Source organism: Onychomys torridus, chromosome 8 (genome assembly GCF_903995425.1).
Source record: "Onychomys torridus chromosome 8, mOncTor1.1, whole genome shotgun sequence".
NCBI classification, from domain to species: Eukaryota; Metazoa; Chordata; class Mammalia; order Rodentia; family Cricetidae; genus Onychomys; species Onychomys torridus.
In genome coordinates this window covers 51,169,552-51,184,573 of record NC_050450.1, presented here as the reverse complement: position 1 = coordinate 51,184,573, position 15,022 = coordinate 51,169,552, and the positions used below count along the sequence as shown (strand labels likewise).

The window sequence follows — 15,022 nt, the reverse complement described above, 5'->3', positions numbered from 1 at the left end:
CAGGGCTATACAGAGAAACCCTGTCTAAAAAATAAACTAACAACAATAAAAAAAAAAAATCCCAAGGACACATCTACAACATTAAGAGAATGTGATTATAGCTGAGTATGGCAGCAGGTATACTACCTCAGGCAAGAGGAGCCCAAACATGAAGCTAATCTAGGTCACCTATCAGGATCCTAACTCAGAAAGGGAAAAGAGAGAAAATAGACAATAGGATTGTAAAAGATGCTATCATAACAACAAAATAAATAAAAGCCAACAATAAGGCTAACAAAGAGATGAAAAGTCTTTGTGGATAAAATTAATTATTAATAGAAACTGGGGAATGAGAGATTCATGGTTTTTATGAATCAGAAGGTTCAATATTACAAAAGACGGGACCTTCCACCGACTCACACAGTTTCAATGGAATTAGGAAAGAAATCACCAGGGTTCTTTAGTCTTTAACAATGTTGGTTATAAAGTTTATATAGGAGAATGCAAAATGATAATTATATCCTAAAGATCCAGCTTCAGGGATGTTTCTTATGGACTGAGTATTATGACCCTTCACTGGAGGCTGGAGAGATGGCTCAGGAGTTAAGAGCACTGGCTGCTTGTGCAGAGGACCTGGGTTTGGTTCCCCGCACCCACATGGCAGCTCACAACTATCTATAACTCTAGTTCCAGGGCTCTGAAATCTTTTTCTCTCCTCCATGGGCACACACATTACACACATACATAAATTCATGCAAAACTCATATACATAAAATTTTAAAATCTGAAATAAGTTTAGCTGGGCAGTGGTAGAACAGGCCTTTAATCCCAGCACTCAGGAGGCAGGCAGGCAGATTTCTATGAGTTCAAGGCCAGCCTGGTCTACACAGTGAATTCCAGGACAGTCAGGGGAAACCTGTCTTGAAAAAAAAAAGTCTGAAAATATTTTAATTAAAAGAAATATACACTGATTTACATTGATAATAGATGTTCCAATAGAGAAACAGAATGAAAAAGCAAATCCAGAAACAGACTCCCATATAAACAGGAAATGTGCGACAGAGCGGCAGAGTCAAAGTAGGCAGTCAATGTGGGAAAAATGGATACTTCAACAACTGACTGTCCTTCTGAAACATAAAAAGAAACCAGATCTTGTGTTAGCCAGCCATATTACTGCTATGATGCTATGTAACAAGTATCTCCCAAATCTCAACAATGTTTCAAGTTAGATCCAGGTCCACTCTATGTTTCTTTCATATTAATTATTTTTAAGATATGGTCTCTCTAGGTAGTCCTGGCTATCCTGGAGCCCACTATCTAGAACAGGCCAGCCTCAAACTCTCAAAGATCTACCTGTCTTGGCCTCCCTAGTGCTGGGATTAAAGGTATACACCTCCACGCCCAGCATCTCTGATATTCTGAGCTAAACTGAAGGAGCGGTGGCCACCTGGGGCAAGTACTTCTCATATTGAGGGAAGGAATCTAAGGATAAACCATACAGTCATTGAGTGTGGACCACAAACTGTATCTACTCACATCCTGTTAACCAAAGCAAGTCAGTTTGGGTAGGTTTACAGGCAGAAGTTTGAAGCTTTCAGGCATGGTGTTGGGAAATACATTCTTAGGGCAAGAGATTCCCAGACATGACAGATAAAATAAATATATGAGCCTGATAATCTCAATGTTCATCAGTAGTTCAAAGTGACAAGACATTTGCAACATATATCAACAGCAAAGAATTAACATTTAGAATATATAAAATGCCCCTCTAAATAAATAAGAAAAATGGACCCGTGCACACTGGGAAATTACCAGAATGGCCTCACAAATTAGTAATGACCACTATTCATACAACATACGAAGACAGTTGTGTGTGGGGAATGATAAAATGAGATCTCTGCTTCATTCTGTATGTAAGTAAATCCTAGACTATTTTAAAAGTCGAATAAATGAAAAAGCAACATTTTTTAACTTGGAAGAAAATGTAGTACATCGTAATTATCTAGGAAAGTGCTTTAAGTTAATACTGAAACGCCAAGTCAGAAAAAAAGTCCACCAGTCTTGCTGCATTCTAAAAACTTACTTAAGACACCCAGGGCAGGTGACAGGCTCAATGGACAAAGGCAGCTGCCATCAAGTCTAACGATCCAAGTTCAACACCTGGAATTCACATGGTGGAAGGAGAAACTGACTCCTGGAAGTCATCTTTTGATTACCACACATGCACATTGGTAAATTCACTCTCACACCACACACACACACACACACACACACACACACACACACACACTCATGCATGCCTGTACACACAGAGTTAATTAAACCGTAATAGAAAAAATTTAAAGACATACTGAACAAAGATGAAAGCGAAGTTACAGACCAGAAGAAATATTTTTAATTCTTGTGACATGTCCCGTACACACGGGACAGCAGTGCAGAAGTGAGCCTGGTACTTTCCGAGAACATCTAGGTGTTCCCTTTAGTTGAAGCCGAGAGGAGTAGGCACGTGTGCATCTGTGCACAGGAGTACATGTACCTGTTAAACCTACACTTTGCAGACATGGCTCCTGTAACTTGGTGTGTCCTTTCTCCATTTTACTCCTAGAGATAGCAAAAATGGCCTTAAAATTTGCATTACCTTCCTTGATGTGTCTCTGGCTTCTTTCTTCGTTTTTTTTTTGGGGGGGGGGGGCGGGGGGGAGACTGTTGTTGTTCCTTTGTTAGTATAGCCCTGGCTGTCCTGGAACCCACTCTAAAGACCAGGCTGGCCTGGAACTCAAGAGATCTGCCTGCTTCTGCCTCCTGTGTGTGGATTAAAGTTGGGCACCACTACTGTCCAGCTCTCTGGCTTATTTCACCATCTATTGTACATGTTTTACAAGATGGCACTTCTTATGAACAGTAGTGCCCTCCTGGAATGCATCTCAGCATGAGCTCTCTCTGCTTTATTAGGCAATCTGCATGAGCCACAGGCTGAGCTCTGCCCCGGGTTATACTACCGTACACAGGTAAGTGTTCGGTTGCCGAAGGATCTGTGTAGATATAATCTAAAGGAGTAAAAAATGGATTCTAGGGGACTTTGATATGATGTGATCCCAGAAAGAGAAAGGACACAGTGTTTAAACTCATCAACTATAAGGAGATGTCTTTCTCTTTGATGCAGAGGAGGATGTATGTAATTAGGTGCAAATCCTGAGATTCACAATAGAAAACCCAGTTCCACATTTCCGAGCCAAATCTGAGGCAAGCTTTGATTATTAAATACTGGCCAGGTAGATGGACTTTGGCCAGGTCCACTCCCTAGAATCCCAGTAAGTGGCAATGAGATATGTGTTGTAGGAGCTTCTTAAGGACAAAACCACATGGCCATCATATTTCCCATATGGCTTTGTTATTTTCCAAGAACAACTCCCAACATTCCAGGAAGTTACCTTGGGCATGTGAGTCTTTCGGGTTAACTTTGGCTCTTATAGTGCCTAAGAAAGTATGGTAGTGAGAACATAGGCTCGTATGTTTGAACGCTTGGTCTCAAGTTAGTGGAACTGTTTGGGAAGGATTAAGTGGTAAGGCCTTGTTGGAGGAAGTGTGTCACTGGTAATAGAGTTTGAGGTATCAGAAGCCTACAGGCCCAGCATCTCTCTCTCTCCCTCTTTCTCTCTCTGCCCATAAATCAGGATGTATAAAGCTCTCAGCTACTGCTTTAGCACCATGCTGTCTACTTCCTGCCATGATGATCATGACTAACCCTCTAAAACTGTAAGCAAGCCCTCACTTAAATGATTCCTTTATAAGAGTTGCCTTGGCCATAAAACAGAAGGCTCTCCAAAGTATATTTCTACCAAGTGGGTACTGTCCACAACCCTATCTGTTGACTCAGTAGAGACAGCCTGACCTCGGAAGGATGCACACCACAGCTACAGGCATGCTAAGATCCATAATTATACATGCTGATCTAACCTTGGTTAGTTCTGTTGCTTGAAACTTTCATGCTTTCATCATAAGAGACATGGCTGTCCAAGGATGTTCCCCCACCTGCTTCTACACAAGTCCTCATGTGCTACGAGGCCCAAGAGAACATAATGCATGAGTTAGACACACTGAAGACCCTGTGCCTAGCCCAGGTGAGAACATGTTTGCCTTCACCAAGGTTGGTATGAGGTAGCACACACCTGCTGTTAGTTGAATGCCAATAGGTACAGTGTGCTATGCACCGATGCAGAGATAACAAGGGGGACCCCTGCTACGGTGCTTACAGACACCTGGAAGGGTATGCTATGTCGCTTTCTGTGTCCATGTTGCTATAGTGTGGCTAATCAAACAACAATGGGCGTTACTGTGAAGGTATTATGTGTATAGTAAACATCTTTGAAATACCTGCTAAGCATTGTTGGGATATATTGTTGGCTGATTAGAGGTTGCAGTCTTCAGCCTGGCAGCTTTCTCTAAGCTCAGCAACATGGAAACTCCCTCCCTCCCCAGCAAGGCTTCCTGTTCTCTACCTGCCCTTATCTGGAGAATGTCCCTGGGCCTGGAGGACTGACCTTATCTAAAAGCTGTCTCTAAGCCAGATGCCTGATTCATCTTTAGCTTGACCCCTGGCACAGATCCCTGCTAGAAGACTTGGGCTAGGGTCTCTGCTGTAGGACCCGACTGCCACATCCTAAACCTTATGGCAGGAGTGCGCCACATAATGCAAATTAGAGTTTGCCCCCACGCTCCCCAATCCTATATATTCCTCATACTCTGTAATGAAGTTGAGCTGATTCACTGATATCTGTCTCCCAGAGGGCTGTCTCCGTTCGTGCTCATGGGCCCCATACAAAGCTTTCTGTCGCCCCTTCTGCCTCTTTACCCTCCAAGGCTGATGGCTGACAGGCAGAGAGGGGAAGAGAACCCCCACAGGGTATAGTACTTCATACCTGTAATCCTAGAATTTGGGAGGCTGAGGCAGGCTTGCCGCAAACTCAAGGCCAGCCTGGGCTTTACCACAATGTATGGGTAGGTCTGGCCAGCTGGAGGCCTTAAAGGCAAGAGACTTCTTTTCCTGAGGGAGAGCTGTGCTTGAGGCTGCAACAGACAAGCTCCCAAGGCTGGCCTACCACCCGTCCTCCAAGTTTTGATATTGTCAACTTCCATTATCATTAAAGTCAAACTCTTGATCAAAACCTCTTTGGGTTCACACGTGTTTCTCTGGGGAACTCTGACTGATGTGAGGAGACTGCACAGGCAGGTCCTGGGTGCTATAGGTTGAGGAGATCTTGTATGTGGTGCTTAACAGTATAAGCCTGGGGCAGACGTGTTCAGATCAGAATCTTAGATCCATCTATCCTAGCCACTCTGTGGCCTTTGATCATGTCCGCCATCTCTTAGCCTGTTTTCCCCACTGTAAAATGTAAACATCTACCTCCCTTCTGTAGTTCATGAACAAGCAGCTGTAAACAGGAAGCCGGCATTTAACCTCAGTTCTGTCCATGTATCTTCATGCTCCTTAGCACTAGAAATGTTTAACACTTTTGTTACAGACACCATACAATGTTACATTTTCTGCTCTGATAACAGAGATGTCTTTTAACTTTGTAGCCTTGGCTCAGTCCCAAGGTTCCATTCTGCTTGGTGGTGATGCACCAGCCTCCAAGCCAGCATTTCCTAAACTTCCCAGGCTTGTCGCCTCTCCCCTACCTTCCGCAAGTCCCAGCTTCACCTGTCTCTACTAATGTGACCACGGGAAAGCTGTGGACCCTCCAGCCAGCCTTCTCACTTTCCTGCTGAGGACTTGACTCCATCAGGAAGAAGACACAAGCTATGCAGGTTCCTGAGCCTGTCTGAAGCACCTCGCTAGGCTTCAGACACTACATGTGGGTGTTTCACTATGCTTACCCAAGCAGGTACTTTGCCGCCACACTTAGGCACTCAGCATCTAGCCATCCATTAGTAATGATTTTAATTAACTGGAGAACAGGAGGAATGGATTTAGCCCTGCCTCCTTTGAAGGCAAAGTATTATCTCACGTCCCATGTAAACCCAGCAAGGGGGCTGCTGCAGTACTGAGCATGTCCACGTACAGCATTCATGTTGGTATACTGCCATCTAGTGGACCACAAGAAAGTTACACAAAGAGGGACCCGCCCACAGAGAAAGGTATCCTAGAGCAGTTTGAAACTAAAAACTAAGATTCACATCTTTTCCCCTAACTGACTGCTTCGCTCCATTTGGGACCTCCGTGCCTTGTTCTGGATTAGATTAGAACCCAAGGGGAGCCACTCACCTAGGGGCTGGATTTCCCCAGCTCTGGCCTCTAGCCATCTGAGGGATGCTTTCCCAATCTGCTTACACAACCACCAACAGTGATCACTGCCGGCTTCTCTCATGTATTTCTCAGGAACTATCCCCAGCACAAGTCCACAAGACTCTCAACTTCCTGCCTCTCTGTAATCAGTGATGACTTTCAAAGAGTCTCACCTAGGATGTAGATGTGGATCCAGTCTTCACGGTGACATTTAACTAAACATAACACCCCTGCTTGCTAAGAATGCTGAGTGGAGGGAACAATCGAGACACGGGCTGGGGAAAGCACAAGATTACGTCTCAAGCTAACCCCACGGCAGATGCACATGCTCCACACTCCATCAAGATGTACACAGGACTCAGTAGTCACCTCAGCTCAGCACTGTCGGCAGGGACATGCCTCTTTTGCTGCTGGTTTTAATTGTAGTCTTCCCTTTTTGGCCTCACCATCTAGTTAAAGACTATCAGCTTCATTGATCCATTTAGCTGGGTTTCATTGTCTTGACTGTTTTCCTGTTCTTCAAGGAAGCACACTGCTATCAGTACTTTCTCTGAGTCTTGGTTTGCTAAGGCCCTCTTTTCAAGTCTAATCCTCCTTTCACTGGTCATTTAGCAGAATGTGTTTTAATTTCCACACCTATGAATTTCCCCCCATTTCACTCCACTATCATCAGAGGAGGGATCTAGGAATCAGTTTTGCTCAGGTTGGATGCCCCCAGAGAGCATGCATGGGCCACTCTGGGCCAAGATGTTCATTTTAATCTAGAAGGCAGGAAGAACCGAGCAAGCACACTAAAGCTGTGACTGTGCTACACCAGCATCAGTCATGAGCTACAGCGGGGCTGTCCAGTCACCGTTGGCGGTTTGCATAGCACCCTGGTTCCACGCTCTTTGAGTAGGGGCTGTCCTTCTCATCTTGCTCCATCAGTGACAAGGTAGCCTCGTCAAGGGCTGACAGTCTACGAAGTGGTGTAGTGTCAAATGAGAACATGGCAGTCCAGCTGTTAGGACCAGGTCAGCTTCAGCTCCTCTCATAAACAGGATTTCATGTATATAAATATGCAGAAGTTATGATGCATAATTCATTGTTGTACAGAACTGTCCTACAGGTAACTAGCATCTGCAGCTTGCCCTGTCCAGGGGGCACCATCTCCTGGGAAACAATGCAGAGTCCAAATCCAACTCCTCAACCAAGTCAAAGCAGAAGTACACACAAAGAGGGAGGCAGCCTTCATGTCACAGAACCATCTAACCAGCTTGGACTCAAATGAATTAACTGTGCTCCTTAAAAGAAAAAAAAAAAAAAAAAAGCTGGGGGGCTGGAGAGATGGCTCAGAGGTTAAGAGCACTGACTGCTCTTCCAGAGGCCCTGAGTTCAATTCCCAGCAACCACATAGTGGCTCACAACCATCTGTAATGAGATCTGGTGTCCTCTTCTGGCCTGCAGTCACATATGCTGTATACATAATTGTGGTGGTATTGTGTTCCCCAAAATATTGTGCACCCTGATAAACTTACCTAGGGTCAGAGACAGAACAGCTACAATAGCAAACATAGAGGTTAGGCAGTGGTATCTCACACCTTTAATCCTAGCATTCCAGAGGCAAAGATCCCTCTGGATCTCTGTGAGTTCAAGGCCACATTGGAAACATCCAGGCATGGTGACACTCACCTTTAATCCCAAGAAGTAAGCCTTTAATCCCAGGTAGTGATGGCAAAAACAGAAAGATATATAAGGCGTGAAGACCAGAAACTAGAAGCATTTGGCTTGTTAAGCTTTTAGGCTTTGGAGCAGCACAGTTCAGCTGAGATTCATTCAGATGAGGACTCAGAAGCTGAGTCTGAGGAAACAGGATCAGCTGAGGAACTGCCGAGATGAGGAAGCTGTGGCTTGTTCTGCTTCTCTGATCTTCCATCGTTCACCCCAATAACTGGCCTCAGGTTTGATTTTATTAATAAGACCTTCTAAGGTTCCTGCTACACATAATAAATCTTTAAAAAAAAAAAACTGTCAGAATAAAAAGCTATTTGGACTTTTTGTTATAGGAACAATGCTAAGAGCCAAGAAGCATCGGACATCTTCTACATAAAGATCCACAGGAGGAATATGGCCACATGTAGCCTCTGCTACCCTGGCTCCTTATTAACAGATCTCTCATTAAGGGCATTGGTATCCCTACTAAATGACTGTCTTCCCAGACTGCCTTGCAACTGGCTGACAGACACACCATGTTCATCAAGTAGAAGCCAAGTCAGCAGTGATGTCTGAGCCCTCTTTTCACTAGGACTGGAATCCTCTTTCCAAACTTAAAACAAATGTCTTTCTCACTGTAACAGTGGCCTTATGGCTGTCAGAAAAGCATGGGGACCGTGCCCCTAGAAGGGAAGAAATTATGTGTGATGCCATCCTCTAAAAAGCATTGGAGAGATGTTTCCTCTTCCTTTCTTACTAAGGACAAAATAATGATTTTTAAGGAGTGTTTCTCATTTCTCATAAGAAAATATTAAAGTCTGGGCTTTACTCTGAACTGACCAGCTTGACAAACCATCAGTGTCTTCCTTGAAGCTCAGGATAAACTCTGGTTTCCCTCCCTTCCAAACAACCCAGGAAGCTGTTTGAAAACTGTGGAGAGGCCTGACAGGTGGCCCGAGACCCTCCATCCCAGCTTTCACAGGAGCCACTCTGCTTTATTAATGCCACCAGGCTTCGATACAGGGTGAGTCCCACCAGTGTGATGCTCTGAAAATCATTACACTATGCCAAAGTTAGTTCAGTTGTATCTGACCTGCAAGTATATGCAATCTGGTTTCGTATGTGGTTTTCTCCCTTTTAAATTTCAATTTAATGTATATGTACTTAAAGGTCAGATTTAAATTCCCCATTTCTCTTAAAGACCTGAAAGGCCTGGCAGCATGGTCCCACCCCTGTGAGTGACAGCAAAGGCTGGAAATGCAAAGCTTAGATGGAACATGGTCGGCCTCAGCCATGAAAGACTTTGTGGTCCCACCTGAACAGTGGCCTTTCTTTCTGCCATCACTCCCTGGGATTAAAGGCTGGATTTCTGGGATTAAAGGCATGTGTCACCATGCCTGGCTGTTTCTAATGTGGCCTTGAACTCAGAGATCCAGAGGTATTTCTGTCTCTGGAATGCTAGGATTAAAGGAGTATGCTACCACTGCCTATCCTCATGTTTAATATTATGGCCGTCCTGTTCTCTGACCCTAGATAAATTTATTAGGGCGCACAATTTTTTGGGGAACACAATACCACCACACCCAGCACTCACTTTCACCCCAGTTTCATTTAGCCACAATGACAACACCTCACTAATCAAGGGGCCCAGGAAACAACACATGGAGAACTGGGTGAGGACTGTGTCTCCACAAGTAGCCTCCAGTGGATTATTTTACTTTGCTTACCCTTGGTTGTGAATCTGTAAGTTAGATGGCACATAATGAATGGTCCATCCTCCCTCTTGGGGTGGTGGGAAAAGCAAGTGAAAGAATTCACGCAAGAACATCACTAAACACTTGAGAGTGCAAGGCTCAAATGACTGCATGATGCACACTGTGGTGCAGTCAGTGTGCCTTCACGTCTACACACACACACCCATCCCTTTATTCACATGTGAGTCGGAGCAGACACGGGGGCTGAGGGACATGGCGATGATTTCATTCCTCCTGCACCATCTGCTCCATTCAGTGGGCCCTACGCTGATAGGTAAGATACAAGGAAAACACTACTTATCCGCAATCTCTCCCAGGCCATTGCTCAACTGTTATGCAATGATTAAGTACAGCGGTTTATTAAGCATGCTGTGTACGTGAGCCTAATAAACTCACTGGTTCACCACACTGGACTGTGGTGGAATCACCCTTTAGTTTGTCCTTGGGGTTCTCAGGAGGAGGCAGACATCTGCTCCCATCTTCTGAAATTCTCGAAACATCAGACAGGAGAATGAAAATGAGGAGGATGAGGGTGTTCACACCTTTCCTTTTTCACCCTTGGCCTGTGTTCACCGGACATAACCTGGTCCCATGGCCACACCAAGTCTCACTGATGAAACTTAGGAATCGGTTGCCATGCTCCAGCTGGGAAGGAAGAAAATTAAAGTGGGGCAAGTGGTAGACCCTGCCACGTGCATCATCCAAAAGTAAATCCATACTTGTTTAGAATTCCAGGCTCAACAACAGCATGTTACCCCAACAGATCCAGTCAGCTTCCCAAGCCCCTGATCAAGTACAAATCTATCTTTAGTAAGTACCAGCTGCCTCATCAAGTGGCGTAACAGATGGAGGGAAGCCAAACGGCCAACAAGCACTCAATGAACGCATCCAAAGGAAGAAGCAGCCTTTGAAGTATGTATTGCATCCCAAAACAGCCTTGTCCTGCTTTAGAGTCTACAGATGCTCCTGTGGTAGTGTCTCCTTAAGCACATTAACAGCCAAAGGTCATTTTCCTCAAAGATGTCACAAATGCCATGATTAAACAGGACCACACACCTAATGCTTTGTAAACTGCAGTTTTATATAAATATAAAGTTATGCACCTGCCAAGCTACAGTCTAATAAAGACCCTTGTTCAATAAACAAGATATTTTAAAAACGTCAGCAGTGGACAAATGTATTCACAACATAATCTGAAGATTCCAACAAAATTTACAGTAGATACAAAAGAATTCAGCTGCCTACAATAGTTTACATTTGGTTTAGTCTATAGCATATTGCTTTGTCTTAGGAAATATTCTTAATACAAATGTGTGATTTACAATATCCCCATTATAATAAGAAAAAAATAGATTCATACAATGTTTCATAGGCATTTATTATGCCCAGTATTTAAACAATTACTCCCATTATTACATAAGAATAATATTCTTATTAAAAGGTAATATTTCATTAACCTAACAACCACTAAGAGATTTTAGATGGTTCCAGAGTAACTTATGGCCACAAAAGAAACACAGCAGCAATAGCACCTGGGTGTCTACCACATATCTACAAATATCCACTTACATCAAATGGACCTTGAATAAACGACTTATTACCAAGTAAAAACAAAATTTTAGAAATCAGTTAACACAACTGTCCTAATTTGGCTTTTACTTGCTTGCATAAGTCCAAGATAAGGAATCTCACCATAGAAAACAATTTAAAATTAGTAACTGTTTCTAATTCATACATAAACTAACATGTTCACCCTTACACTGAATCAAAACTTACCTCTAAGAACAATGTACAGAAAATTTCTGCAAACACAAAGGCAAGACAGACTTTGGCCTCTTCCTACATTCTGTGGATCAAAATGCAAAGATCCATCATGTGAACAACACACAAACTTAGGACATGTTGCTGTCACAGGACTGTCTATACACACATACACCATCAGCAAACTCTGACTCTGCCTCCAGTTAACACCATACTTTCTAACCTCATATGGCTTAAGATGAAACCAGGTTTCCTTCTTTTAAATTAAGTTTTTAAGTGACAAGATCAACACAACACCCCACTCAGCCCACACAGACTAAGCTCTGAACATCAAGAATCTTTTCTGTCGTCCCTGGAGTCCATGGCACATAAGCTCCATCTTTACTCATGAAGTCTGACCATTCCCCAGAGTTCTGCAACAGAGAAAAAAAAACCTCCTTAATATCAACATTATTTCACTTCACATAACCATGGAACTCATAGTACCAGACCTAGGAAAATACTGCATTTGTAGCAGTGCTAGTTTCTACATGACATGATTTTCAACACCTTATTGTTATTATTTTCATGCTTAAAACTTGGACACAATATAGAAGAAAACCATCATCCAGCTCATAAGCAAAGTGTCACCAGATTTCATGAGATATAACATTAATATCATACCAGGCCCAAGGTTCAATAGCAAAGTCCCTCCCAACTTAAAACACCGAAAACTATAAGGGGAAAGACTAATACATTAAAACTAAAAGCCATCACAGACGGGTGTAGTGACACACACACCACTAATCCCAACTCTCAGGAGGTATAAGCAGGCAGATCTCTATGAGTTCAAGGCCAGCCTGGTCTACATAGCAAGTTCCAGGCCAGCCAAGGGTACATAGTGAGACATTGTCTCAAAAACAAAACAAAACAAACAAAAAGAAAATCCTACAATACTAAAAGCATATACAACAAATGGACCATAGCATGGAACCATGCAAAAATCTGACAATGAAAAACACGTCCCTGTAAGATGGTTCGGCATATAAAGGTGCTTTGTCACTAACCTGAATGAACTCAATTTGATCCTCATGACCCACATGAGGAAAGGAGAGAACCAAAGTTGTCCTCTGACCTCCATATCGTGCCCTTGCACACACATGCCCCACCACCATGTATTTGTGTATGTGTACACACACCAATAAACAAGTGTAAGTTAAAAAGACTATTTCTTTCTCCTTCTTATCTCCTATAAAGGGAAAGTGTGAAGTAAAATGAAGAAAAGAATGAATTTCTGGAACAAAGGCAGCCCTCAGGCTCTCCACTCTTGAGCAAGTCTCTTTGCCTCTCAATTCAGTGACTCGGTGTGATTCTCAGACACCAATTTGTCAGAAATGTGAACCATGACACCATGCCCATATCTGCTGAATAAGATGCCTCCCAGGAGAAACCCAACCATCCTGAGCTGTTTGCCATGGCGTGCTGGATTTTGAGATCCACTGTCCTCTCTAACATTGCTACTAAGCTAAACCTCACTGAGGGGATTCACACAGAGACCTGGCGGACTTTTCCAAGACATTTAACCAAACCTGTAACCATAACTACTTCATTATCCCACTGTAAACCTCGATTTCAACCATCATTTGGAGAGCTATAAGGGGCTGGAAGATGACTCAGTGAGCCAGGGTTCGATTCCTAGCACCCACACGATGGCTCACCACCATCTATAGCTCCAGTCTCGGGATCCAATGCCCTCAGCTAGCTTCTGCAGGCGCCAGGCACAAATGTGGTGCATAGACACACATGCAGGCAAAACACTCATAAACATACAAAATAAAATAAAGACAATCCAAAAATAAATAAATAAACCCTGTGTTCTGGGGGGGGAGGGGGCGGATCAAAGTACTTTAAAGCAACACTAATGATAAAGACTTTCCAACTTGCTTGTGCTTATAAACCCTGAAACCATGCAATGTACACTCTTCAAGAACTTGCATTTAAAGCAACTGTAATGAAAAGTATCTGAACTTGAGATAATCTATGAGATATGAGTGACTGTCAATGATAGTTTATTTTTGTTTTAAAATAATTTTAAAACAAATGATACATTTTTGAATGTCCTAAAAGCCTCCAAAGAGCAAGTAAGGCATCCCTGTTGTTATCTCATGCCTAAACAACATGTAACTTAAAACAAGTTACAAGGCATTGGTGGGCTGCAGAGGCGGCTCAGTGGCTAAAAGTACTGGCTGCTCTTCCAGAGGACCCGGTACTTCAGTTCCCAGCACCCACATGGCAGCTCACAACCATCTCTAACACCAGTTTCAGGGATCCGATCAACACCCTCTTCTGGCCTCTCTAGGGCACTGCACACATGTGGTGTACAGACAAAGAAGCAAAAAGATGGAAAGTAATTTAAAAACAAGCACTTGTTAGAAAGTAAACTCTCCAGGAGTCAGACAGTATTGTGTCAGCCAGAGAACATATCAAAAACATGCTTACTTGTCTTAGAAACTGCTTTCCAAGGTATGAAGTAGCCATGCTGGTTAAGTTCTTCTAACTGCCCAACTTACAGCAGATATAACCGTACAGGTTGGCACCTTGCAGCACCACACCCATGATCACCACAGCCTGGGAGAGAGGGAAACAAGCAAGTTACTAGCCAAAACTGACTTTTCTCTGTGCCATTAAATGAGACCAGGTAGACTGTGGTGAGAGAAGGAAGTGCCGGAGGTCAGGTAGAGCCAACGAGACTCCTAGGCTGCAGAGGACCTTGCTGATGCCGCTCGGGAAGGCACCGTCTTCCGGACATCGCCATTTTCATCCACATTTGTTTAGCTACTTTTCTGTTGCTTTCATAAAACACCATGACCAAGAAAACAGAGTTTATTTTCGCTATGGTTCCGGAGGGTTAGCGTGCATAATGGCAGGGCAGGGGCTCAGGCAGGCATGGCAGCTGTAACACACACTGAGCACTCGCATCTTAAACCACAAGCAGAAAGCAGAGAGCAAACTGGGAAGAGAGAGGCGCCTTAAGCGCTCCACACCTGTCCAGGGACACACTTCCTCCATCAAGGTCACAACCCTGAAGCCCTGGCAAACGGCACCACCCACTGGCCACTAAGCATTCAAATGCCTGAAACTGTAGCGGACACAATCATTCAAACCACTACACTATCCATATCCATTCTCACAGTCCGTCTCTCTCAAGTCAAGCGCACTGAGCAGATCGGGGTGTCTATGCAGCACACTGATGAGCACCTGTCACTGGTTTATGGGAAGGGGACAAGCTGCTCTCCCATGGCAGGAAGAACACACTGTGCAAAGCTGCTTGGCCCTGGGGACACCTAGAACTGAGAGAGGAGACTCGGACCACTCTTTAAACATGATTACAAAAGAATTAACTAACAAGAGGATGTCCTGCAACTAGATACTCTACAAAAATCAACAAACAATTTGTGGAAACAACACGACAGTTTAGATCCCATGGGCCATAAATGAAGGTCGGTTTCTCAATTCTACCACTTTCAACCTCAAAGCAGCCACAGGCAACATGCAAACAAGCAGGCCAAGC

General features: G+C 43.7%; 1 protein-coding gene across 1 annotated transcript in view; it reads right to left on the bottom strand.

Moving 5' to 3' along the window:
* Positions 1-15,022, bottom strand: part of LOC118588676 (Golgi apparatus membrane protein TVP23 homolog B-like) — a 39,781-nt gene that overhangs the window by 13,554 nt on the left and 11,205 nt on the right. Inside the window, 2 exon segments of the mRNA XM_036195238.1 lie at positions 7,119-7,223; positions 13,910-14,079. Coding sequence (XP_036051131.1) covers positions 7,119-7,223; positions 13,910-14,079 — 275 coding nt within the window.